We start from the raw sequence: 25,845 nt of genomic DNA, 5'->3' as shown, positions 1-25,845 counted from the left end.
GTGTGGGTAAGTTCTGAGGAGGGATGGAAGTGGGGTGGAGGAGGTCAATGTGTTGAAAAAGGGAACAACTATAATACTTTCAACAATAAAGATAAATTTTTAAAAACCTGCTTACAGTTGATAGATTAAAGAAAGAACAAAAATAAATACAGTACAAAGTTTCAGTACTAATGAGAACTAGGTAATATAAGATTTTTAAAGGTTAATATAAAAGTATACATGTCCCTTATGAAATAAAATCCATTACTGTTTTATTAATATTTACATAGAATAGTCAATAATTTTAAAATACTCTGAATAACAAAAGATGTTCAAGTTTCCACATATGTGCAACAGCATGTATAGAAAACAAAAATAGAATACACAGGGTGCATGTGCTTTGCATCAACACCTATTGTGAAGGTGATGATGAGAATGATGAGACTGGCAATAGCAGAAAGAATATTGATATCCCCTTGAGATCTATAATCTTTATTTTAGCAATTCAAATGTGCTGTAACCCTAATATTCTGGTATAATAATGGTAATTTAGAGAGGGTAAAAATAATTTTATGCCACTGAATCATATAAAGAGTATAAATAGTTTACTCTGTTTAAAATTGGGCATTGCTATCATAGGTCATTATTTCCTATAGTAGACTTTTTTTTATCATTTTAGTCCAACATTAACTTTTGTCTATCAATCTTGTCTTCCCAGCCCACATCTACTCCATTATCCACTATATTTAGACAACTATTGATTGAACTCTTATAGGTTCTGAATGTTGAAAAGCTTATTTGCTACTAATAATGTAATGGTTGAGAAATCTGCAGAGCGTGCCAATTTCCCTCATAACGTTTTTATAAACACATGTTTTGGTTTTAATATAGTACTACTGTCTTCATCTCATCTTTCCCAACCAGTGTTTGGATCTATTTTCCCCCATCTTAAGTAGCAGCTGCATGGAAAACAAAGAGGTGGCTCTACACATACAAATATACCCACTCTGGTGCAGCAGGCTCACAGACTAAAGCAGTCTCTGAAGGCTCTGCCACTGGCATGGCCCACGGGTCTTGGAGGCTTTGCCCAGCTGGATGGGGTCAGGGCTACAAGAATAGGGGACAGCTTTGCAGCAGCACAGAAATTTGTGCCATGACTAAAGGGTACCCCTTTGCTGCAAGAATGGCTTTCTCCAGGTCAATTTCCAAGGGAGGTGACTTGCACCCAAACTGAACTAGAGCGATACTACTGCAAAGCTGTCAACCAAGAAGGCATTTTTTGAGTTAAAGTATGGATACTCAGTGTAAGGAAATGAGAGCACATACATTTGAAGTCTTAAAAAAGATGAAAACAAAAAGGAAACCATATTTTTTCAAATTCCCCAGGTGTAGGGAAGGCAATCTAGGAGTGCTGGGTGGCTATTGGCTGTGTACTGTAGATTGGCTCTCTAATTTCAGCAGGCAAAAGTCTACAATGGTAAGAGAAGCCATTAAAAGTCCAAGAAGATTTTTAAAAATGTATTTAAAGACAGACAGCTAGGAAGAAAGCTTGGGGAGAAGAGGATATTCACATCGCATTGGATCAATTTTCTATCTGAAGGGCTAACCTACTCTCAGTCATTACCAACCTGGGATGGGAAGGATTTAGCAACATAGCTATTAAAGGCTCCATTATCCCATCTATCAGTCCTCTCAGCCAGCAAGTCTCCTTGTGGGCAGTACTCAAGTGTCTGCAAAGTTGAACAGCATACTATACTTATGTCTGCAGCCTGGAATTTAATTCTTTTAAAAGCAACACTAAGTCCTGTCCCTATCTGAGCTCTGTGATAATAACCCTAACCTCGGCCACTGTTCCATTAACTTAGAGAAGATTTAAAGCAACTTGCTGCTTTACTTAAGTTGCACCTGGCACTACGTGGGGAAGAAGTTGCTTTTTCTGATCCTTCTCTTACTCAGCTTGGGAGAGAATTCAGTTCAATTATGGAGCTAAGGAAATTTTCTGGGCCTCTGCTCCTCTAAAGACCTTTTGTGCCACAAATCAGCTCCCTCAGGCCCAAACATTATTTTGAACAAAAGTCCAGAAACAGGTGCATTCCATAGAGTTTAGAGAGAACATTTTGAAAATGGTTGAATTGAAAAAGGCTCCTCGGATGAATTTTCCACATATCTCTCTCTGTATGTAAAGTAATCGGCTTGGATATTTTTCTATGTGACACATCTGGTTGCACTTTGTGTGGGGGCATTTCTAACAAGCATGGCAATTTCAACTAATATGGTTTAAGCTGTACACAGTGTGAAGAAGAGCTTGTGGTTCCTTAAAATTAAAATGATTCTCAACCTTTCCAAACATAGTGACCTGTCAAGGTCAAACACATACGGGAAAAGAAAAAAGATTCGAAATACTCAAAGCTCAGTTTGTAAGACACATAATAAATACCATATACTAAGCTACATTTAGAATAAGCAAGCAGCTCTTATTAGGGTAACAATGAGAATTGGTATGAAAATTAATACATTAAGTAGAATTATAGTCACTTGAAGCTCATTTATATGACAAGTAAAATGGAGAGTATACTGCAAAATCCCAATTGTTTGAAAACAAAATAAATAAATAAAAAGAAAAGGTTAACTTCTGACCCCACAATTTAGGAAAGTATTCCATTCCTAAAGTAATCAGTCTGTCATCCAAATAATTCCCTTCTCATTAATTACAGGAAGTGATAACTACAAGCCAAATTTTCTGTCTAAAGTTGCTATGGCATTTTGCTATATAATAATTTGGCTCATGACTTTCAGTAGTTGCATTTCTAAATCCACAAGATTTTGTCAAACATTTTTCTTAATATGATTGTTCATATTAAGTAGAAAATACAGAAACATACTCACAGTCCCCATTCAAACAAATAAAAAAAACAAAATGAATATCAAATCTTTTCCACATCTCCCAGTGAAAAACATCTAGAGCTAAGAGTAGGAAATGTTCCTTTAGCCTAAAACAAACTTGGAGGTGAAGCATGTGGATACAATGTCACCAACCAGAAATAAATCCAATTAATCTTGGTTACCAAAGAGACCTTTCCCTATTTCTCAAAGTTATCCATTTAAAATGTATTCTAACAGCCCAAGTGCCCATCAGCAGATGAGTGGATAGAAAAACTGTGGTACATTTACACAATGGAATGCTACACGGCGGTAAAAAAAGAAGGAACTCTTACCATTTGCAACAGCATGGATGGACCTGGAGAGTATTAGGCTAAGCAAAATAAGCCAGTCAGAGAAAGATAAGTATCACATGATCTCACTCATATGTGGAATCTAAGGAACAAAATAAACTGGTGAACAAAATAGATCTAAAGACATAGAACCATGAACAGACTGATGAATTTCAGAGAGAAGGTGGGGCGGAGAGGACTGGAGGGGGAGAAATTAACAGGATACTTATGTGCAAATATACATGGCCCACAGACATAGACAATAGTGTGGCAAAGGCTTGGGAGTAGTGGGTGCAGGGTGAGGGGGTTAATGGGGACAAAAGAACCACAAAACGGACATCTGTAATACTTTCAACAATAAAGATAAAATTTAAAAAATAAAGTAATTGTTGACAGATATGTAAAAAAATAAAATAAAACAGCTGAAGAAAGAAAAAAAAAAGTATTCTAACTTCAAAGAGGTGTTATTTCAGGTCTCCCTGATCACCCACAACTGATTTGGTGTGGTTGCTCTGTGCTTAATAGTCTGTGCATAACCTTATCACAAACTGAACAAAGAGTTCTAAGGGCATTCTTTTTTCTCATCTTTCTGTTCCAGCACCAAACCCAATGACCAGAACACAGGAAGCACTCAAGAAACTTCATGAATTACATAATCTACCTATATACATATATATATCTATATATCTATATATACCTACATCCTATATAATAAAAGGGTAATATGCAAATTGGCCATAACAGCAGAGCGATTGGGAATCACTGGTCACTATGACACACACTGACCACCAGGGGGCAGACGCTCAATGCAGGAGCTGCCCCCTCGTGGTCAGTGTGCTCCCACAGGGGGAGCTCTGCTCAGCCACAAGCCAGGCTGACGGCTGCCAGTACAGCGGTGGTGATGGGAGTCTCTCCCGCATCAGCAGCAGCGCTAAGGATGTCCAACTGCACCTAGGCCTGCTCCCTGCTGGGAAGTGGACATCCCCTGAGGGCTCCTGGGCTTCCAGAGGAATGTCTGAATGGCAGCTTAGGCCCGATCCCCCAGGGAGCGGGCCTAAGCCAGCAGGTGGTCATTCCCTGAGGATCCCAGACTGTGAGAGGGCACAGGTTGGGCTGAGAGACCTCCCTGAGTGCACATATTTTTGTGCACTGGGCCTCTAGTATATATATAAGAGGTAATATGCTAATTGGTACTAATGGTGTCCCAGTCACGACCATTCAACAGGCTGCACAAACACAGGAGCTGGTGGGTGGGGGCGGGGACTTGCACCATCAGGACATGAGGATGCCTCCGGGGGTGGCCCCCGTGGGGGAGGTGCCTGCAGGCCCACCGCACCACCTGCCCAGAGGGGGGCATCAGGACAGGCCATGGTGGCCCCCCTGGCAGAGGCACACGCAGCCCTGCAGCACCACCTGGCCTGGAGGGGGGCGTCAGGATGGGGGCGGGGCCTTGGTGGAGAGCTCTCAGCACTCCTGTGCCTGGGTCTGAAGGCATGGAGAGAAAGGGAGAGCAGATGGGCAGTTAGGGGGGTTAGGCCAGGAGGGGAGAGCAGATAGGCAGTTAAGGGGATCAGACAAGGAGGGGAGAGCAGTTAGGGGCATCAGGCAGGCAGGCAGGTGAGCGCTTAGGAGTCAATGGTTCTGGTTTGCAAGAGGGATCCCAGATTGGAGAGGGTGCAGGCCAGGCTGAAGGACACCTCCCCCACCCCCATGAATGAATTTTGTGCACTGGGCCTGTAGTTAAAAAATAACTGATGTGAATGTGTTGGTTTGAAATCTGCATTCCCAAGTAAAGTAAAATGGTGTCATACTGCTCCTCATGATATGGGGTGGGGAATGAGAAACCCATGAGGAATTCTGTGAGTTCAAACAGTGTGGGTAAGAACGATTTCCATATGCAGTTGCTGTTTTCTCCTTCAAGTTGTCCTGTTCTCATTATTCTTTTCAAATATACACAGTTAAAGATATTTGAGCAAATATACACAGGTAAGGATGTTTTCCAAATATCACAAAAGAAACCTGCTTTAAGAAACCTAGTAGGAATAGATTGAGTCAATTATGCCAAACATAAATAGATTAAAAAATTCTGCTATGTTGTTACATGGAAATGACTCAATTTACTTGATCAGCTAGAAAAATAAACTATAAACTTTATTAAAAATATCATTAGTAGTAATCTTGTTGTAGAGGACAATTTGAGATTTTCTTAGATATTAGATCAGCTGGACTTTTCGCATAACATCCCAAAATTGGGTTAGGGTTGATTTCAGGAGTTTTTACTAGTGGATGCTGGCCTCATATTGCCAATTGCCTGTTCTAAGGCCCCATCTTCCTCACCTGAATTACACCAAAGTCCTTCACACTAGTAATGGTCTTCCCATTGTTTGGTCTTCTCCTTGCATTCACAAAATTCATCTTCCACCAACTCCAATTTGATCACTAAATCCCATGATAAAAAAAAAACCTTTATAGCTCTCTGGCCTTGTGTAAGAACATATTGAAGGTGTTGGGTTTTAGGACAAAAGAGAGATGATATAAACTCTACATTAGTGCTTCTCAAAGTTAAACATGTTTCAGAAGGACTTGGAGAGCTTGTTAAAATACAGATTCCTGGGCCACACCTATAGAGGTTCAGATCTAGTAGATCTGAGGCAGAATAGGAAGGTACATTTCTAACAAGCTCCCAGCATCAGGGAAGGTGCTGGTCTGTGGACCACACTTGGAGAAGCTCTACTTCCATCTTCTTTATTTTACACACTCAGTTTCCTCTCAAACAAAGTTTTCATTCAAACAAAAGGTTTATTTAATAACAGACACCCAGTCACCTACTCTAATGCTCTGTCTGGGTCTACAAATAAGAAAACTGATACCTGGAGAACCAGGTCACCTGCTTAGTGGAAGACTGTTCTGTCCATTCTTCTTCAAACCTTCAATCTCACATTAAAGGCTCCCACTATATTTCTACTTTGCTCTCTTCTCTATATCACCAATCTCTCAGTTCTGTGTTAGCTGCGTCATTTATCCTTCCCCAAACAAAAGAGAGTAATTTTCTTTTTTACTTCAAATCTTTCCTACCACCATTCTTTCTGCCCCCCCTTCTCAAAAATATCTACTGTAATGATATTCCCAACACTTTGAATTGAACTCATTAACTTTTTTGACCCTAATATCTACTGTACTTCAGGAACTCACATGCATGGATGGCACAGCTTGGACCTCAACATCACCCAGAATTGGGCTACCTCCAAGACTCTGGACTCCCAATAATGGATTATCTTGACAATAGCCTCCTAGGTTTTATGACTCCTTGTCTGCTGTCCATTTTTGCTTCCTCCTAGGCAATCAAGGTAATCCTTCCTTGAGCTATACTTACCAACCTACCCAGACTGGATGATGCTTCACCTGCATCCTCACCAGAGTTCTAGAGTGCCTGCCTCAACTTTCTGCCAAGTCTGTCTTGCCAATCTCCTTCACAGAATTAATCTAAAAATTGTTTTTTTTCTATTCCTAGTCCTCTAAGCATTGTTGGTTATGGTCACATTACTATGTTGATGGAACCTTACTAATACCCTCAGCTAGATTTTCTTGCCTCAAGCAGACAATTTCTTCACCCCCAATTGACTCTTTGTCAAGCTTCCAAAGATATTCCTCAACATTTCCATAATCTTGAACCCCCAAGTCTGCTCCAATACCTCCCATTCCCATTGTCACTAAAGCAAAACACAAGATGGAAGCCCAAGTCTGGGGCAAGACTGAAGAGGGTTTATTATGCACACTGTGTCTTGTGGGCACTGAGAGGCCATTCAAAGTTTTACTTTAGAAAGATCACTCTGGTGGTCGTGTGGAGGATGAATTAGAACAGGGTAGAAGCAGATAAATGAGAGGGATTCAGCAAATACACAAAGAGGCCATGGAAGAATAAAGAAATAAGAATGACTAAACACTGTACTTTCATATAGTAAGTACACTACAGGCATGCGTTGAGCTAATTTATTCTGTCTCTGATTCTGAGGAAAATATATATAGAAAAACATTTTCTGAACTTAAAAAATGTATAATTGAGACCAAGAATAGTTTTGCTATGCCTTGTCATAAGGCAAATGTAAGCTATTGTGCAATGGACAGATGGTGCAATGAGATGTAAAATGAAATTAGCAATGATGAAACCCACATGGAAATGAGGGGAAGGTCGATATGTTAAAAGTCAAAGGAATTTGGCTCCATTTTGTCTTGCTTCATAAAAGACTGAGGTCATAGTTTAGTGGCTTTTATTGCAGAAAGTTGCAGGACTATCCATTGTGCCAAAGAACCAAATACTCACCCAGGGTTGTTCAAAGCTGTAAGTGCGTCGCCGATCTTCTACATCTTCATCCTGCTTTGCTTGCTGGAACTCCTGTCGTAGACGCTGTATCCGATCATGGTTGCTAGTAGTTGACCTGTTGCTAAAAGAGAGAAAGGGCAACAATGAAAACCCTTCACAAATACAATCTGTGCCTTGCAGTTACTGGAAAAAAAGGGCATCTTGCTGGCAGATGACACTATTTAAGAGGAAGTGAATTTTAAAAACAGTATCTGGGCATTTGAAATATATTTTCATTTTGATTAAGACTTATTGAAGTTATTTCAGACAAATATTCAAGAGGGAGAATAGTATTTTTAGACATTCCTTTTTCACAGGAATGTAAAACCTCATTTCCTTTCTGTAATCTGGCAAGGTGTCCACAGAAAAACTTTTTGGAGAAAATATTGCTTTAAAAGTCAGAAATATCAGGGCCCAGTCCTAGCCCATCCACCTTCTTAGACTAAGGAACTTAATGCTGCTAAGTTGCAGTTTCTTTAAATATATGAAGTGAACATAATAACCATTTTTTTGCTCTAAATATCATGCTGTTAAAAATCAAGTGAGATAATACCATACAATATAGTCTTACAGTATCATTTCATAATGCCATTATATAAAGTTCCTACTTATGCAGTATCAGAGGTCTATGCACAAAATGCAACCCTCAGAGCATAAATGAAAAGCATTTTTAAAAGTAACTTCAGGTGCTAGCTTGATGTAATCAATTAGTTCATAATGATGTTGCCTTCTTTTTTATAGCAATGAATTTGACTTTATTCTCACAAATGCTTATAACATAGGCTCAGAAGGCAGTATTACACCCCTACACCTACACACATACCAACGTAGAAACTGTCATTCAAAGAAGACAAGTAACTTTTTAGAAGCCTCCCAGCTGCCCAGTATTGAAAGTAAGACAAGAATTCAGATTTTTCTGGATTCTAGAGTCTAGTCCCCATCCCACTGTGCCATGTCTCACTTAGAAAAACACATATTGTATTCCAAAATCCCTCCTTTACAAAGTCATACAAATTTTAAAAACAGTATTTTGAAAGAGTAATAGAGATGACCAAAAGTAAATCAATCTTAAACCTCCTGCCACTTTTGGTTTATTCCATTCCCTGAGCACTAAGTTGCATCCTACCAGAAAAGCTATTCAAGCACACTAGGAATATACTGTCTCCCCAACAAGACTTCAGACCTGTTAAGGATAAGGACCAAGTCTTATATTTATCACATTTACCCTTCAAACTGCTAGCAGAATGGTAAGCGGTAAGTTATTAGGAAGATGAAGTCTCTTCACTGAAAACAGGTTGCCCTGGATACTCAGTGTGTTACTGAGTTCCTTTGGCTGCACACACTCCTGAGTGATGAAATTTATGAGGTAGCTTGGAAAAATAAAAGTCTGTTATGGTAGAGTACATACAATTCTCAAACCAACATGTCTTTGTATAATTCCACATATTTTGAAGAACTGCAAAGGCTTAAAAATCTGAAATTGAAAATGTTCATGTATAGGACCAAAGTATTAACATCTTCCATGAATACAAGATAGTCTGTCACCATTTAATCTACTGGGTTGATCCCTATCACCTTTATGTTTTCGTCAATTTCATTAGAGCTTCTGGAATATCTTGCTAATATGTTCAATTTGGTTATTTTCCCAGTCAATAAAAGGTTGTTTTTCTTCTGACAAACCTTTTGAATTGATTAGCCTGAGAACATTAAAGGTGAGTAGGCCTGTAAAATGTGCTACTTGACAACATGAGGCTTCAGCCCATATTTATGTACAGCTTTAAAACTTGACCTCCACACTCTTGAGCCAGGCAGGTTACTTTTCCTATTGGCTTTTAAAACATTTGTTTGAACAGATAAATTCTCAGTACTGTCTTCCCAATGTGATGCCCAGTTTCTCTCTGTGAAACTGTGATGGTGTAGGCATGAGAATCATTACACTCACAGACAAAGAGATAGAAAAGTGAACATTCATTAATCTCATTGCCATCTTTCCAGCTGTACTTTTTTCTGTTCTGGGCATACTTCATAGCTTTCATAGGAGGCTTGACCGACAAATATAACTAGAAATATTTCTCTATTTTTTCATGTAGCACAGATAGCTTTAATCCAATAATTATTAGGTTCATGAAGTCCACGCCATTGATGAAAATTGACTTCTAACTATTTGCAAATAATTGAAAGTGTATCTCCCAACATGACTGACCCAGTATTCTTCATTTGAAATTCTGGCAACTTCAGTGTTTTTCATAGTATTAGATGAGTTCTGGAAGTCACCTCACTCTTATTTCCGAATCTGAGCAGCTGGTGAGACCATTGTTGCACATTCTTTTCCTTTCCTCCTATGCCCTAGAGAATGCCAACCAACTTGCCTAACACTAGGAAAGCCCCCCTCTAAGGGTTGAAATTAGAAAGCAGGCTGCAATGGTTTTCATGATTGATGAGGACTTCCAAAGACTGGAAGGCCATTCAGCATCCTTGGGGAATAACATTGGCATCTGAAGGTAAAATCCTGGCTTCAAGCGATGAAACCATTGCAGCTGCTCACTTCTGTTTTTCAGCCTCATCTATAATGATTCAATAATTCATACTTAGACTTCTAATGTTCTTGGTTAGCTCTTCTGCCAAGAAAGCCAAAGGAAATTTTAAATTTTCATTAGTACTGATGGCTACCCAACCCAAACTTATATTTGGGTTGATTGACAACTTAAAGTTGCTCATTATATTTTTGAGGAGAGTAGAATAAATATACCACCTGAGTCAATCTGATGGGTGAGTGAGACAATAAAACTCAATGAGGAGTCAAAAAATCATCTATATATATAAAAGCCTAATATGCAAATTGTCCACTTGGGAGTTCAACTGGGAGACGGGAGTTTGACATGTGCTGACTACGAGGGGGCAGCACGGAACGAAGGAAGGCCCCAGCCGGCAGCTGGCAGCAGGGGAAATGAGGCCCCGGCCGGCAGCCAGGAGGCCCCAATTGGCCCTGATCCCAGGCTGGGCCTAGGGACCCTACCTGCGTACGAATTTCATGCACCAGGCCTCTAGTAATTTAATAATAGTTAACAGAAAGGAAGGGTGAGGACAGTAAGACAGTAGAGTCCAATACTAACAGTTAGTTTCCCCTTATAATTGGTACTTATAGCCCAACTAAAACTTAATTTTACACACAACTTACACACACACACACACACACACATACATGTCCCAAAAATGAATACATACTTTAACAGGTGATAGCTCAATTTTGAAAATAAAATGTCTTTTAATTAACACTGCTTTCATAATTATTCAAAATGTGTGTATGTATTTTTTGGGACACCCTATCTGTTAGCTAAATAAAGAGGGTTAGTTTTGGTTCAGAACAGTCTTAGTTAAGAAAGGATACACTGGATCACACACTCTGGAGATTCCTAACCTGGCATGCATGTCAACACCCTGAAATATATGGAACTCTAAGTTTTCCCAGCCATAATTATCATGGGATGTGTCCTCTCCAGTCAGAGGCAGACCACACAGTATACTAGGCTTTAGAACCTTCAGATTTGCCTACTGCAATGTGCTTCACAAAAGGGGCTGAATGTACCAATTCCTGCTAACTGCAGCCATGGTACCAGTCCTGTATCTGTGCTCCATAGATGGCAATCCAAGCATCTCTTTAGGAAGAGTGAATGGGAAAAATTTTATGGCAGCGGTCCTCACGTACGCACATTATACATGAGAGCCATCCAGAGTGCTTGTTAAAAAATGCTGACTGACTGAGATTGCCCTGGATGTTTTCTGACTCAGTAAGTCCTGTGCAGGGCCCAGGAATCTGCTTATGTTCAAACGCACTGCAGGTGCTATGCGGTGAATACTTTGAAAACAATGCCCACAGTCTTCATAGTCGGGACAAATTCCAATGCTTGCGGGTCATTAACTAAAGAGTGAAGGAGACCCCACTGGAAGCACCAACGTGTATTCTGTGACAAATTTGAGTAATATGCTTGGTCTAGAGGGGAGGCTCTTACTTGGTTCTAGTAAGTTGCTGCCCTGAAGGGATATAGGTCTGGTGATGGGTCCTAATTTTTTTTAAAAAAGTCAGAACTACAATTTTCGCCCCAAATTTTAAATGTTGGCTTTTTTTAAGATCCTAGATAAGCCCCCTCCCCAAAAATGTCTGTTGTGTACTATCTTGCAACTTCTACTTTATATTCTGCAGCTGCTGCTGACTTTATAGTTGCTTTTCTAGGCTATTTACTTTTACTGCATCAAGACAAGGCCAGTGGTCCCCTAGTCACAGTCCCAAAAAACAAATGTTAAAACAATGGGCATTGTGGTATAGTCTTGTCTCTTGTAAAGTGTCTGCTCCCTCTGATCTGTCAAACCCTGATTACACTGACTGCCCTGCAGGCTTGAGTTCTGGCCTATCTTTTCAGACCTGTATGTGCTGAGAGAGAGGAGTCTGTGATGTGACTAATTCTTTATGGAGTAAAAGTACTTTCAAATTTACATTTTTATTTTTATTTTTATTTTTAATTTTTATATATTTTATTGATTTTTTACAGAGAGGAAGGGAGAGGAATAGAGAGTTAGAAACATCGATGAGAGAGGAACATTGATCAGCTGCCTCCTGCACACTCCCCACTGGGGATGTGCCCGCAACCAAGGTACATGACCTTGACCGGAATCGAACCTGGGACCCTTGAGTCCGCAGGCCGATGCTCTATCCGCTGAGCCAGACAGGTCAGGGCTCAAATTTACATTTTTAATTAGGGAAAGGAAATCTGAAAAATTGAACTAGAGGGCACAGCTTTAAGATCCAGAATTCAATGGAAGGGAAAACAGCCACTCATTTTTTTTTAAAAGGGAGGTACCATCTTAGAATACACTCTCCTTCCCATGGAAGAAAAAAAGGGGGAGGGAAACAGAGGGAGGTAATAAATCTTGGCAGGCTTTCGATGGTGCTCATAGGGGGAGATAATTATAATCTCTATCATAAGAGAAGAGAAATTACCAAAGAAAAGGGTAAGATAAATCTGTTCATATCTTTCTGTAATAACCTCTCCTTTTCTTTCCATTTTTACAATTCTACTAGTAAATCTAAGATATCAAATTCCACTTCCTTAAAGCTTTCCTAAGGCTTCCTTCCTGTTCTTTTCAATTCGTCAATAATACTAGTAAGTGTCCTCTGACCCAAATACTGTTTAACAGCTTTATAGAACTTACATGTATGTTTCTCTTTCTTAAATTTTTATACCTTTATCACAACCACTTAACATGTATATATTTTGTATGTCGCATCCCTGTGGCAGGGAAAATTGTTCAGCAAATATTTGTGATGGACAGACTTTAAGGTGGGTGCATGATTCCCACCTCTTGCTATTCACACCTTTGTGCAAAGCCCCACCCTTGAGTGTGGGCAGCCTGTGACTTGCTTCTATGCAGTGAAATGCAACAAAGGTCAAGGAATATACATGATCACATTGCTGTGCTTATATAAGAACAGTGTCCATCTTAATAGTCCATCTCTGTCTTTTCTGGCCTTGAAGATGAAAGCTGCCATGGATCTCATGGCTGCATAAAACAGAATGCTGCCAACAACTTCAGGAGAAGGAACAATGCTGCCTCCTGGGGCCTCCAGGTGAGAACCCAGCCTGGCTGACATCCTGAATGCACTGGATGAGACCTTGAGCAGAGGATTCAGCTAAGCTGTTGCCAGACTCCAGACCCACAGACACAGATATAATTAACGAGTGTTTTAAGCTGCTAAGAATCTGTTAGTTTGTTATGCAGCAATAGAAAACTGTACCCATTACACAGACAATAGGGGGGTACGGGCATGAATGGGGGGATAGGGGGTAACATGGGGATAAGGACACATATGTAATAACTTAATCAATAAAAAATAAAATAAAATAAAATAAAAAAATGGACAAAAGCCCAACCTGCATGCCAACCTGCAGCTTTATTCGCAATTACTAAAACTTAGAAGCAACCAAGATGTCCTTAAAAGGCTGTCTTCCCAATTGGCAGTACAATTTTGCCAAGATCTGAGCAGAAATTTCGTCAAAGAAGACATATAGATGACAAATAAGTATGAAAAAATGTTTAACACTATTTGTCATTATGGAATTACAAAATGAAACAAAAATGAGTTGCCACTATATACCTATTCGAATGGCTAAAATATGGACTTAATAAGAACATGTCATCATCGGTTCACTAACTGTAACAAAGATGCCCTACTAATGTAAGATGTTAACAGGGGTAGCCGGGTGTAGGGCATTTGAGAACTCTGTTTTATCTTGACTGATTTTCTGTAAATCTAAAAGTGCTCTAAAACAAAGTTTACCATAACAAAAAGTAAATAAATCATGCCTGGCACATGGTCATGTTATATAATTTAAAAAAAGAAAGAAAGAAAAGAAAACTGTACTCATTGATGCCAATGTCAGCAATGTGACTTGACTTGGCTAACAGGATGTCAGTGGATGTGACACAAATAGGGGTTTAAAATGCAATGGCAAGGTGAGTCTGCTCTCTTGTGTTTCATTACAACAAAAGATAACAAACTCCCTACACCTTCCTCCCTTGAATACACACGTACATCCCCACTACACTACATTACACTACTACCACCACATTGCTTTAAGAAATGTTAGGGGGTTATACATATTACATGAAAGAAAGTGGTCTAGAAGCACACAGACCTATGCCCTACCCACAGTTGCAACCAAATATTACCTGTTGCAAAAGCATGTTGGCGAGAACGGAATAAGTGAGAGGAACCATATTTGAAGAATAAATTTTACCACTGTCATTTATATAGTTAGTTATGTCAAAGTTCTGGTCTCAGAGAAAAACTGCACAAAGTAAATACAGGGTGGGGCAAAAGTAGGTTTACAGTTTGCATAGAAAATAATACAATGATTAATAAATAATAGTACAAGAATAAACTGTATTTCATGTAGAGGTGACTCCTTTTGTCAATCTCCCTCCCAATCACTTCACCCAAAACACACCACTCTGGTTCTGTGATCTCTGAAAATTAGCCTTCATGAGGCCAAAGCAGAAATGTGGATGTTTTCCCAGCGTGTGGTGAAACTAGACCTGCCAACCAGGTCAGTAGGTAAAACTGAACTCAAGGGCTCACTCCTGGCAGAGACTGGTGACCTGCTAGAATCTCAAAGGAGATATATTCCTGGTTAAAACTGTCTATTAATGGTAGGTGCCAATTTAGTGCCAACAGGAATTCCCCATTTGGGGTGCAGTGAAGAAGGAACTTTATTCAACCCAAAACAACCTTCTTGGGTTGACAGCTCTGCTCTGCCTTGCACTGCACTGTGCTGTTCTGTTCTGGCCTGCACTGCCCTGCTCCAGTGAGGCGGTCTTTGGTGTTTCAGCTCACCCAGGGAAATACAGTCTTAAGTTTTCAGTGGAAAAGGAAAATACGCTCTCAGAGCCAGAGGGGAGCTGGCTTATACAGACAGAAGTCCCCACTTCTGTGTCCCTGACTGGTCTGTCTTCATGCAACTGAGGACTCTAAATCCTGGCAGTTTGAGTGGTCCAAAAGGCACTATCCTGATTGATCAGTGATAATGTTGATGGAGATATAGCTGCACAGCTCTGATTGGATGGAGAAAGCCTCAGTCCTATTGGTTGAAATGCAATTCCAGGACCTCCTCTATACCAGCTAGCTGAGCTAGCAGAAACACAGTGCAGTCAGGCAGTTCAGTGCAGGCTTCTCCCTGAAGAGCAGTTTGCATGAAAGGTCCTTATGCAGAAATGGCTGCTGGGCTCTGTTTTTTTAAAATTTGAGCCCAGTTAACCATCCGAAGCCCTGCTCTCTCAGAGTCTACAAAACTTAGTTTGGTTTTAAAACTGATTTTACTTATTTTGCCAAGGGTCCAGGCATTAACAGATGTCATCCAAACCCCCAATTTACAAAAGATTGGTACACAGTAAAGATTTGGGGTAACCATATTAGCTTATATCTTTAGCCTTTTCATTTTTGAGATGTAATTCTCAGCCCAAGTAATTTATTTTTGGACCTAAGTACAAAATTCTATTCCAAATGCTAGTGAATTTTACACCTGCAATTGGCATCCAATTACTGGGGATACAAAAGGGCATTATTCTTTTCCCAATTAAAAAATACAAAAATAAATTTCCGAATTATATCGTCAGATCTTGGAAACAATGAATCTCCACACTTGATGCTTTTTCCTATTGTATTTCTCTTACTCACGCAGGTATTCCCACACAGCCCGGAGGGACAATGCTAGAATTCTGCTAACTGCCAACTTCGCTGCTTAAGGAGCTCTTTCTCCTCCGCTTGCCAGAGCGTCACAGTCCTAGGGTCGCACAGGCTCTGGGATTCCCAATCAAGACTTCTGAACATCAGTACAGTCTATCCCAGCACTCTCAGAAAAGAGAAAGCAGTATATTAAAGCTCCAAGGACTCCATTTACACTCAAGGACTGTGACTTCTCCGAGCCTTGATGATGCATTTAGGTAATCATGCAAACCTGCACAGGACGTTCCCATGGTTTTTTAGTCACTTATTTGAAGTAAAGGTATCTCTTTATTGACTTCCTTGGTAATTACACAAATGGAAGACTAAAGATTCAGCACATTATGTAAACATCCCACCCTAAGATTACTATCCTTTTTTGAAAGATTTTCATTGAAAAAAATTAGAGTACCTTTCCCTTCCTTGTCCAATTACTAATTCTTCTTGCATCCTAAGAAAGAGAAAACACTCAGTCCCTTTATTTAGGCCAATGAAAAATCTAAAATTCAGCTAATTCATAGATATCACTTAAAACAGACACCAGGACTGGATTAGGCAAAAAAGTGACACCAGGAAAACATGTAGGACAGGCCTGTCACCTAGCTTTAGAAACAGGCAGCCAGCAACAACCAAAAATGTCTCAGATCATTAAGCAACGTTTCACTGTGATGTCATGCACGGATGTGCAGAGTTGTAATCCTTTCAAAACAGACAGATTGTCAGCATGATAAAGTGGATACAAACAAGTTCTTGAACAGGGATGACTAAAGCATTGGGGGCAGAATGTCACTGAACTAAAACGTGATTCTAGCACAACCCCCAGGAACTGACACCATTCAGAGACTATGGGTAAACAACGCGCTCCTCACTGAGATGCTCTCCTATACTGATGAGCAGTTCCATAAAGTATTCCTGATCCTGTAATCACCAAAGAGTTAAAATCCACAGATGTCAGAACTGAGTTTGTAATTGCTATAAATTAGTGAGCGAACACAGGTTTCTCATTTAAAGACATTATAACTGTACGGTAAAATGGAGTACTTGCAACATGTTTTTGTTCCTGGCACTCAAATCAGTAGCATTTTTTGTAAAATCCTGGGTGTGTGACAGGTTCCTCTTTCTGAACATGTGCTTATTCTTGGGGAGAAAAACCGCTAAATGGTAACGAATTTGTCGCCTAAATTGTTTTAGTGAGCTACATTGTGCCTTCATCTTTGCTTACTTAAAACAGAGTGAAGTGGTGTCACCCTCCCTGAGAAAGCTTTTGCTTCTCTTGGAAGAACCTGGAGTACTTCCCCCGAGCGTGCATGGGTTTGCTTCCTGTCACCTATTCAGGCAAGGAAGCATAAATTGCTAAATTAAAACAGAAAGAAAGAATAGACTCAAATGCTGTGAAAAAGCAAACTGAACTTTCAGATTAGTTAAGCATTAGAGTAGCCTGGCTTAGACTGGGGCTTTCTACTATGGATGGCTCAAACTAGAAGATTTATGAGCAATACGGGGAAGGAGTGGGAAGGTTAAACCAAGAAATGTATCAATTACCAAAGTACAAATAAAAATAGCTCCTCTGCACAAGCTTCATTAAGTTTTATCAGCAAGTTTCTTGGGGTTTTACACTCAAACCACAGGTCATAAATTCACAGTAAATCCCCCATATGTTCACTAAACACCTGAATTCAATTTCTCTTCTGCTTGTGAAGTAGGAATGTGATGCTCAAATTAATTATGCATGCAAAGTTAGTTTCTAACTAGGGCAGCTTTTTCATCAATCTTAGCATTTTTATATTGGTATAGAGGTATAAATTCTCTTTCAAGTTTGAACAGTGAAAAACAAAAGTTAGTAAAAACCTTGTTACAATGTTTGCATTTTTCTATAGACATGTTTGAACTACAACAAATGGTATTCATATTTACTTTAAAGTTTTTAGACAAATATTTCTTTGGATATGTACAAACTACCTTGAATTATAGACAAAGTCTAAACTGAAGCTAAATGCTATATTTATGTGTTTGTATACATGTGAAATTAGCTACTTAGGAAATATCATGCCATTGTCAGTTTATTTTCACAGTTTTACTCATCATTTATACTAGGAAAAGAATTATGAGAAACTTACACAAATCCCAAAGGCACTCACGTTCCTCAGCTGATAAAATTCATTTTCAGATTCTGACACCCAAGATTTGTTGTCCATTTCACACCAATTTCAGTGTAATAAATCATCACAAATTAAAAACATGCAGCTATGTTCTGGGTTAAAAAGATAGTCTCCACACCGTTAATACTGCATTGCTTCTGATGTGATAACTAACCGGGATGGTCGCCTGTCTCCTCCTCCGTGGTCATTCAGTAACAGGGCCATCATTTTATCAGCAGGAAAATCTCAGGAATGCAACCCTTACCCATTTTTTAAATAATATCATCATTCTTCCTTACTAGCCTGTCATTGGTCTCAGGCAGGAGTGAGACAAATTTAGCTTTACTTTTTTGAGGGGAATTACTTCAGCTACAAAGAACATGTATATGTGCACAGACATACATACTTTCAGGAAGCAACAACAAACACACTCAAAAAATACATTCTGTTATGAGCCTGTGGTGGCTTTTCCTGACTACAAAATCTCACAGAAATAGTCCAACTCAGTTTCTAACCGAAAAGATTATAAATCTATTGCAGTCACACCTCCAATGAGGCATTGGCTTAAGATGGCACAAAAGTAATATTACTTAGCAAGCTTTAAAAAACTATCATTACAAAACTAATTATCAAAGTTGTTTCAGAAACTGTATTCTAATAAAAATTTTTAAACAAATGACTTTTGAATATTGTGAGAGTGAATGTTAGAGCTCAAAACCCAAGATAGTGGGAAAATCCAGATTGAACTTTTGTAGGCCCTTGAAGGAGGACAGGTACAGAAGCAGAGTTTTCTGTGCCTCTGTCTTCCCAAATTGCTAGCTGGCTACCCTGTGTAGCTTTATATGAATAAATGATGGGAGAGAAAATGTTTTCCAGGTATCCCGATGAATTTAAGGGCATTCTTTTTTAAAATTTATTTTTATTGATATTTACAGAGAGAAGAAGGGAGAGAGGGGGAGAGAGAGAGAGAGAAACATCGATGTGAGAGCCTAACATTTGATCAGCTGCCTGCTGCATACCCCCCTCCGGGGATTGAGTCTGCAACCTGGAATTGAACTAGCAACTCTTTGGTGCACAGGCTGACACCCAACCAACTGAGCCATACTGGCCAGGGCTAAATTCTTGAAAATTAAATGTTACTGCCTATAAGAAACTGCATCTGTCATCTTTTTTAACAATGAGAGAAGCAGTTATAATTTGGGGTTAATGCTTACAGTGTGTGATTTTCATGAACTGTTTAATAAATGGCAAGGATATATAAGATATTCTAATAGGTTAGAGCTGAAGAAAGTTTATGCATTTTACTATTTCTTCAATAATACCACTGGGAATATAAAGGTTAGCCAGTTGTAACTCACAGTTAGTCTGTGCTTCAAACAAAAATATACATTTGGGTGTCTGAATAAAGAGGAAAAGGAATTTAATATTACAGGTGAAAATCTTGAAAAACTAAAAGAAGAGCAAAAATCAGGAATACATTATAAAAACTTGAAATAAAAAAGCAGTGAAAATTAAATTACAAAACCTGATAGATTTTAATGATAAAATGAAAATGATTACCATGTTCTTTTGTTAATATTAGAGAGGTGTTTTTTTTTTGGGGGGGGGGTGGTTAATTTATTTATTGTCTAAAGTTTTACATATGTTTCCTTTTTCCCCCCAAATGAATATTAGAGAGGTTTTATCATGCAAACATAGAAATATAGAACCATTATTTTAATTCTTTAATCCTGAACCAATTATAGAATTCAAGGCTAATATTTTCATTGTTTTTGCAATCTCTGTCTTTAATGATAGCATAATTGCCAAAAAAAAAAAACCTACACAAAATTAAGCTTTTTAAAAAAGATAAAAATTCCAGTATAATGCAGTGCTTAATGCTCATGTCATAATTCTAAATCATGGCTAAATTCTATATGGCTTTCCTGAAATGACTTAAAATGGAAAATAATGTACATTTTATGAGTGGCTAACTCTGAAATGTTTTTGAGAACTAGAATAAAAATAGAAACATACATTGATTAGTTTTTTGTTTTTGTTTTTTAAACCAGAACACTGGATGTGTGAACCCTGAGAAAGGAAATACCTAATAAGAAAGGCTCTCAGTGACCAACTGGATTCAAACTTAAAAACATACAAAAATACCCCAGAGCCCAGCAGCCATTTCTACACAGAGGCCTGTCACACAAACTGCACTTCAGGGAGAAGCCTGCACTGAACTCCCTGTCTGCACTGTTTCTGCCATCTGAGCCAGCCCTTGGAAAGGAGTTCCCTTTAAAAGGAGTTCCTGGAATTGTCTTTCAACCAATAGGACTGTGACTTTCCCCATCTAATCTTAGCTATGAGCTATATTAACATCAGCATTTTCACTGACCAATCAGAACAGCTCCATTCTACCAATCAGGACAATGCTCTTTGGACCAATCAAACTGTTAGGATTTGGAGTCCTCATTTGGACAGACTAACCAGGGATTCAGGGGTGGGGACTTCTATCTACATAAGTCAGTTCCCCTCTGGCTTCAAATGTGCACTTTTCCACTCAAGACTGAAGACTGCTTTTCACCAGCTGGAGCTGAAACAACAAAGATAATCTTGTCAGAGGAGAGCAGCACAGGAGCAGAGCTCAGCAGACCAGAGCAGGTGAAGCAGACCGAAGCAGAGCTGTCTAGCGGGAGAGAGCCCTAGGCCACCTGGCCCTGGGAGGCACAGCCATGCTGCACTGTTTTATAATTGAGCTGAAACACTATTGAGCTGTTACACAGTTGTGCTGTTTTCACAGCCATGCTGTATCACAATTGAGCAGTTTGTACTGAATAAAGTTTCCTTCTTTGCCACAATCCAATTTGGGGATTCCTGTTGGCATTGAAATGATGTCAACTACCACTGGTTGACAAATGTGCCCAAATGAAAAACTGGTATGTGTTACTGATTTTTAAACCCTTTTTAGATCATTGAAATATTTTTCTTGACAAATAATTTTTAACCTCCATTTATGCTCCTAAATTCATAATTAGTAGTTAATAATTTTAATTAATAATTTTCTAGGCTTTTCTTCTATTCATAATTTGGCCATGTCCTGATGTACTAATAATCTACCTGGAATGAGGAAATAAAAGAGTTAGAAATGCCAATCAATTTAATTTCTCATTTCATGTTTAGCTGAATTATAATGAGAAAACACAAAAAGTGTGGCATATTGGTTTGGAATTATTGATGGATTTGAAAGTGGCTTGCATCATTCTTTTGTAAATTCCATGTTTTCAAAGTAATACCTATTATGTGCAGTTTATATTTTAAAATGCTAACTAAAAGGTTTAAAATAAAAGAATCTCCTGCTTCATCAGGCATTGTCCCAAAAGACCTTTTGCTTTCTCACTGATTTATTTTTACAAACTCCCAACAGCAGTACTTTTGTATGCAACTACCTTTTTCTTCTAAAAGTGTAATTAATTTTCAAACACATTGGTTAGCTGTGGGTTTGCTTGTAGTTAATCGAGATTTTACTGTATCAGAGTGCTTCAACATGACTTTAAAATTAAACTATAGTTAAATAAAATGAGAAAAAAAACCCTTTACTTATTTTGTGAGCATGATATTCATAATAGATTTTTTTCCTCTGGTTTGACATTTTTCTCTCTCAATTTCAAAGATTTTCAAACTTCTAAACAAAAAAAAAATCAACAATATTGAATTCCAGACATAAATTGTTTAAAATTAAAATTTTGATGAAAAGCTTTTGACCTTTATAAGTTGATTGATATGGTAAAATTTTCAAATCTCTATGTCTAAAATGTTCAAAGACTTTAATTTGACACTTTACTAACAACTTTCTTTTGGGGGAAAAAAGTCATTTAACATGTTTAGGTTTTAATGAAGATTAGTTTTGCTATAAGAAACACAGGATTCTTGATCTTTCCATTAACAAAGAAGAGCTGGAAAACAGGAAGAGTAGCAGCCAGCCAAGGTGCTACTGAACCAAGAGAAGACGCAAAGGTCACAGGAATTCAGGTGCACTTTTCAAAACTGGCCTTGGTGTCTGAAGCTCACCAAGGCAGGATCTGTGCCAGCTTATACCTGACCACAAAGGAGAAAGAAATGGAGCAAAGCATCTGTTAAAACTCAGAGTGATCCTTTCCAAGCGGACCGTAACACTGCTTTTCTTGTACTTTTATGTTCAACCAATGTCCAAGTAGTGGTGTACAAGGAAGCTAAGCCAAGATCCATCCCTTTATTCTATTGATGAGGCAACTGAGATCTAGAGAGATAAAATAACATGCCAAGGTCAACAAAGTAGGAGATGGCAGGCTTAGGGCAATGCAAGTATGTGGGTTCTTAGCTCAGGGCTACTCCAGGGGGGCACATGTGTGAACACTCTGTTGTGGGCTACATCTTCCTGATGCGTAGACATTGGAGGGAAAGATTTCTCATCTGTGACATACTTGAAGTAGGATATATCAAGAGTGTGCACGCCTTCTATCTGTCTGTCTGTCTCTCTCAGAATATACTTTTAGTTAAAAATATAAATTTAAAGTAAACATGATACTATTTCTTATTTATTCCACATGAGATCAGCAATTGAAGTCTTTGAGGTACATCATTCCTAAAAGAGTATCATATTTGAGGTATAATAAAAGCAAAAATAAGAAAACCAGCCTTTGGCCGTTTTAATTCATATCCCCCAGAAGTCAGTCAAATTTATATAATTCCTTTGCCCAAGATGTATCTTTTATTAGCAATCAGTTTCATTCAAAGTCTTATAGGAAAGAAGAACTAAATATTAAGGTCCAGAGAATTTTAAGTATCTATTCCATTATCTTAAATATAACTCCAGACAAACCAAAAAGCAAACCTTTTTCTCCCCCTTACCCTTCAACATAAATAAAACTTTTAGTATTTTCCCTTATGGTGTAATTCATACCAAATGATGACAGTATTTACAGTGTCTGCTTTGAAAGGGCATAGTTCCTACTTCAATTAAAGCCCCCGAGCAACTATGTTTTCCAGAAACAATTAACAGAGGAAAACACCATTCCCTTGCTCTAGCCCTTTTAGAGTAGGGTAGTAAGTACCCTTTCTTACCACTAGTGGCATTGAAGTAATTATTTAATGTTAAGGTTCACTTCCTCTGGTGTAAATTTTGGGTTTAGTTGACAGTAAAAAGAAACATCAATTTATTAGAAGATAAACTTGTTCTCCAGTAATGGAGCAGCTATTACATAAATTTATTGCAGTTTAATGTTCTCACATATAAAGCAATTGGAGTTTTCTGACAAACATGCTTGCCACTGAAATGACAGTGTGTATCTTGTGGGATGATCTGTTGATGGGAGACTATAATGGGAGGCTTCAATGAAAAATTATCTATGGGAACATAATAATTTGTGTTGGGCAAATACAAGTGAAACTTTCTACTCAGTGAGTTTGAAAGAAAAGAAATGCTGTAAACTCTATAGCCACGTGAACCCCCTTAGTACCCACAGGGTGGCCTTCCTGGCAATGGACTCAATGAGCGATGCCTGGATTCTGAGCAAGGAATGATGTAGACAATCCCAGACGGGCATCACTTGATTCTCCTCATCAATAAGGAACAATAGTAGACAAATGAGTAGGTACAATTATTTTCAAAGGCTGAATGCCCGGGTCACACTTGCCTTGTGGAAACTAAAGCACATTTACTCAAGAGATTGTTTCTTCCCAGACAGTGCCCCCATCTTCCATAACTCCTCTCATTCCTAATGAGAGAGAAAGAGTGGCTAAGGCGGCAGGAGATGGTAGCTTATTTCTTTGTATCCCCTCTCACCCCGCCCCCCCACCCATCCCACAACACACATAGCACCATGCCTGCTATTGAAGTAGCTTCCATCAGGGTTGGTACTCATTACTTGTGCTTGAAAATGTTTTTCTCCAATTCATATGGGAAGATTAGTTGAGACTTAAAACTGGTATAAAATATTTCTTTAATTTGTAATATGTAGCCACAACTACCATCATTATTTATTAAGCACCTATTAAGTGACAGGTACTACCACTTAAATTGTTCAGAATACAAAGATGTGATAAGTGGTTCCTATACTCAACAGTCAGGTAACATAAAAAATAGATAAGATCTTAAGTGATACAGGTAAAGCATACTTTTTTGTGAAAATAAGAGGAGGGGGTGATCAATTCTTAAGGTGGGCTTGGAGTGAGGAATAGGTATCAGCCAGGCTGAGATATGGGACCACATGTATGTGAGGCAGGTTTAAGAAGCAGTCAGTGGTTCTGGGTCCCTGTGTGGATGCTGATTATTCCTAAAAAGGGGCTGCTGAGACCTCCAATCAAACACAACATATTGACCAATTAAAAAATGGGCAAAAGACTTGAATAGACACTTCTCCAAAGAGGACATAGAGATGGCCCATAGACATATAAAAAGATGCTCAATGTCAGTAATCATAAAAAAAAATGCAATTAAAATCACAATGAGATACACCTCACACCTGTTAGAATGGCTATCACCAATAAATCAACAAACAATGTGTTGGTGAGGATGTGGAGAAAAGGGAACCCTCATGCACTTTTGGTAGGAATGCACATTGGTGCAGCCACTATAGAAAGCAGTATGGAGTTTCCTCAAAAATTAAAAATGGAACTATCTTATGCCCCACAGAAATCCAAAACACTAATCCAAAAGAATGATGCCCCTCTATGTTCATTGCACTGTTATTTACAATAGCCAAGATTTGGAAGCAGCCCCAGTGCCCATCAGTAGATGAGTGGATAAAAAAAAAAAAAAAGCCAGTCAGAGAAAGACAAATACCATATGATTTCATTTATATGTGGAATCTAATTGAAAAAGAATATAGAAAGGCTAGCATCCTGACTTTGTTAATCAGTATCCTAGTGTACATTCTTGGTAGCATATGATTAAGTCAGTGCCCTTTCTTAACAAGCTGGTCTTGCAAGACCTGTTTTCCTAATTACTCCCAATTTACAAAGGGCCATAAACAAAGAATGTAACAGCTTAGCTGGAGGCACTACCCAGAAGAGGCATTTAGATACAATCTAACTTCCCCATTCTAACTGACTCAGGAGGGGCTGTGAAGCCCACCACAAAAGCCTGGTAGTTAGAAACAGATAGAAAACAAAGAAACCTAGGAATATACATATAGGGCAATCTCATTGTATCATTTGTTCAGGCTTTGGATCTTTGAATTCCCTGAGCCAGCAGTGCTGCTTGAATAAAGGTCTCTCCTCATACCTCAAGAGCTTAACTATTGCTTTTCTGTGCCAATTCCACAACATAATAAACAAAATAAGCAAACAGAAACAGACTCATAGATACAGAGAACAGACTGATAGCTGTTAGAGATTGGGAGGCTGGATAAAAAAGGTCAAAAGATTAAGCAAAAAATCCCCTCACAGACACAACAGTATGGTGATTATCAGAGGGAAAGAGGGGTGGGAGAGGTAAAGGATAAAGGGGAATAAATGGTGAAGTAAAGATATCTGACTTTGGCCAAAACCGGTTTGGCTCAGTGGATAGAGTGTCAGCCTGTGGACTGAAAGGTCCCAGGTTCGATTCCGGTCAAGGGCATGTACCTGGGTTGTGGGCACATCCCCAGTGGGAGATGTGCAGGAGGCAGCTGATCGATGTTTCTCTCTCATCAATGTTTCTAACTCTCTCTCTCCCTTGCTCTCTGTGAAAAATCAATAAAAAATATATTAAAAAAAAAGATATCTGACTTTGGGTTGTGAACACACAATACAATATACAGATGATGTACTATAGATTGTACACTTGAAACCTATATAATTTTTTTGAAACTTATATAATTTTATTAATCAATGTCACTCCAATAAATTGAACATTTTAAAAAAAAAAAGACTACCAGAAGAAAA

General features: G+C 38.7%; 1 protein-coding gene across 24 annotated transcripts in view; it reads right to left on the bottom strand.

Annotated features, from left to right (window-relative positions):
• The window catches only part of PARD3 (par-3 family cell polarity regulator), an 814,705-nt gene that overhangs the window by 22,895 nt on the left and 765,965 nt on the right, over positions 1-25,845 (bottom strand). For 22 of the 24 annotated variants that reach the window (XM_036350442.1, XM_036350547.1, XM_036350474.1 and 19 more), the window contains one exon: positions 7,513-7,633. In XM_036350442.1, the coding sequence (XP_036206335.1) occupies positions 7,513-7,633 (121 nt within the window). Of the gene's footprint in view, positions 1-5,611; positions 5,631-7,512; positions 7,634-20,508; positions 20,537-25,845 lie in introns of those variants that run through there. The other 2 variants (XM_036350619.1, XM_036350641.1) reach the window with 2 other exon arrangements.

This window comes from Myotis myotis, unplaced genomic scaffold (assembly GCF_014108235.1).
Source record: "Myotis myotis isolate mMyoMyo1 unplaced genomic scaffold, mMyoMyo1.p scaffold_m19_p_1, whole genome shotgun sequence".
In the NCBI taxonomy this organism is placed as follows: Eukaryota; Metazoa; Chordata; class Mammalia; order Chiroptera; family Vespertilionidae; genus Myotis; species Myotis myotis.
This window is presented reverse-complemented; position numbering and strand designations above follow the sequence as displayed.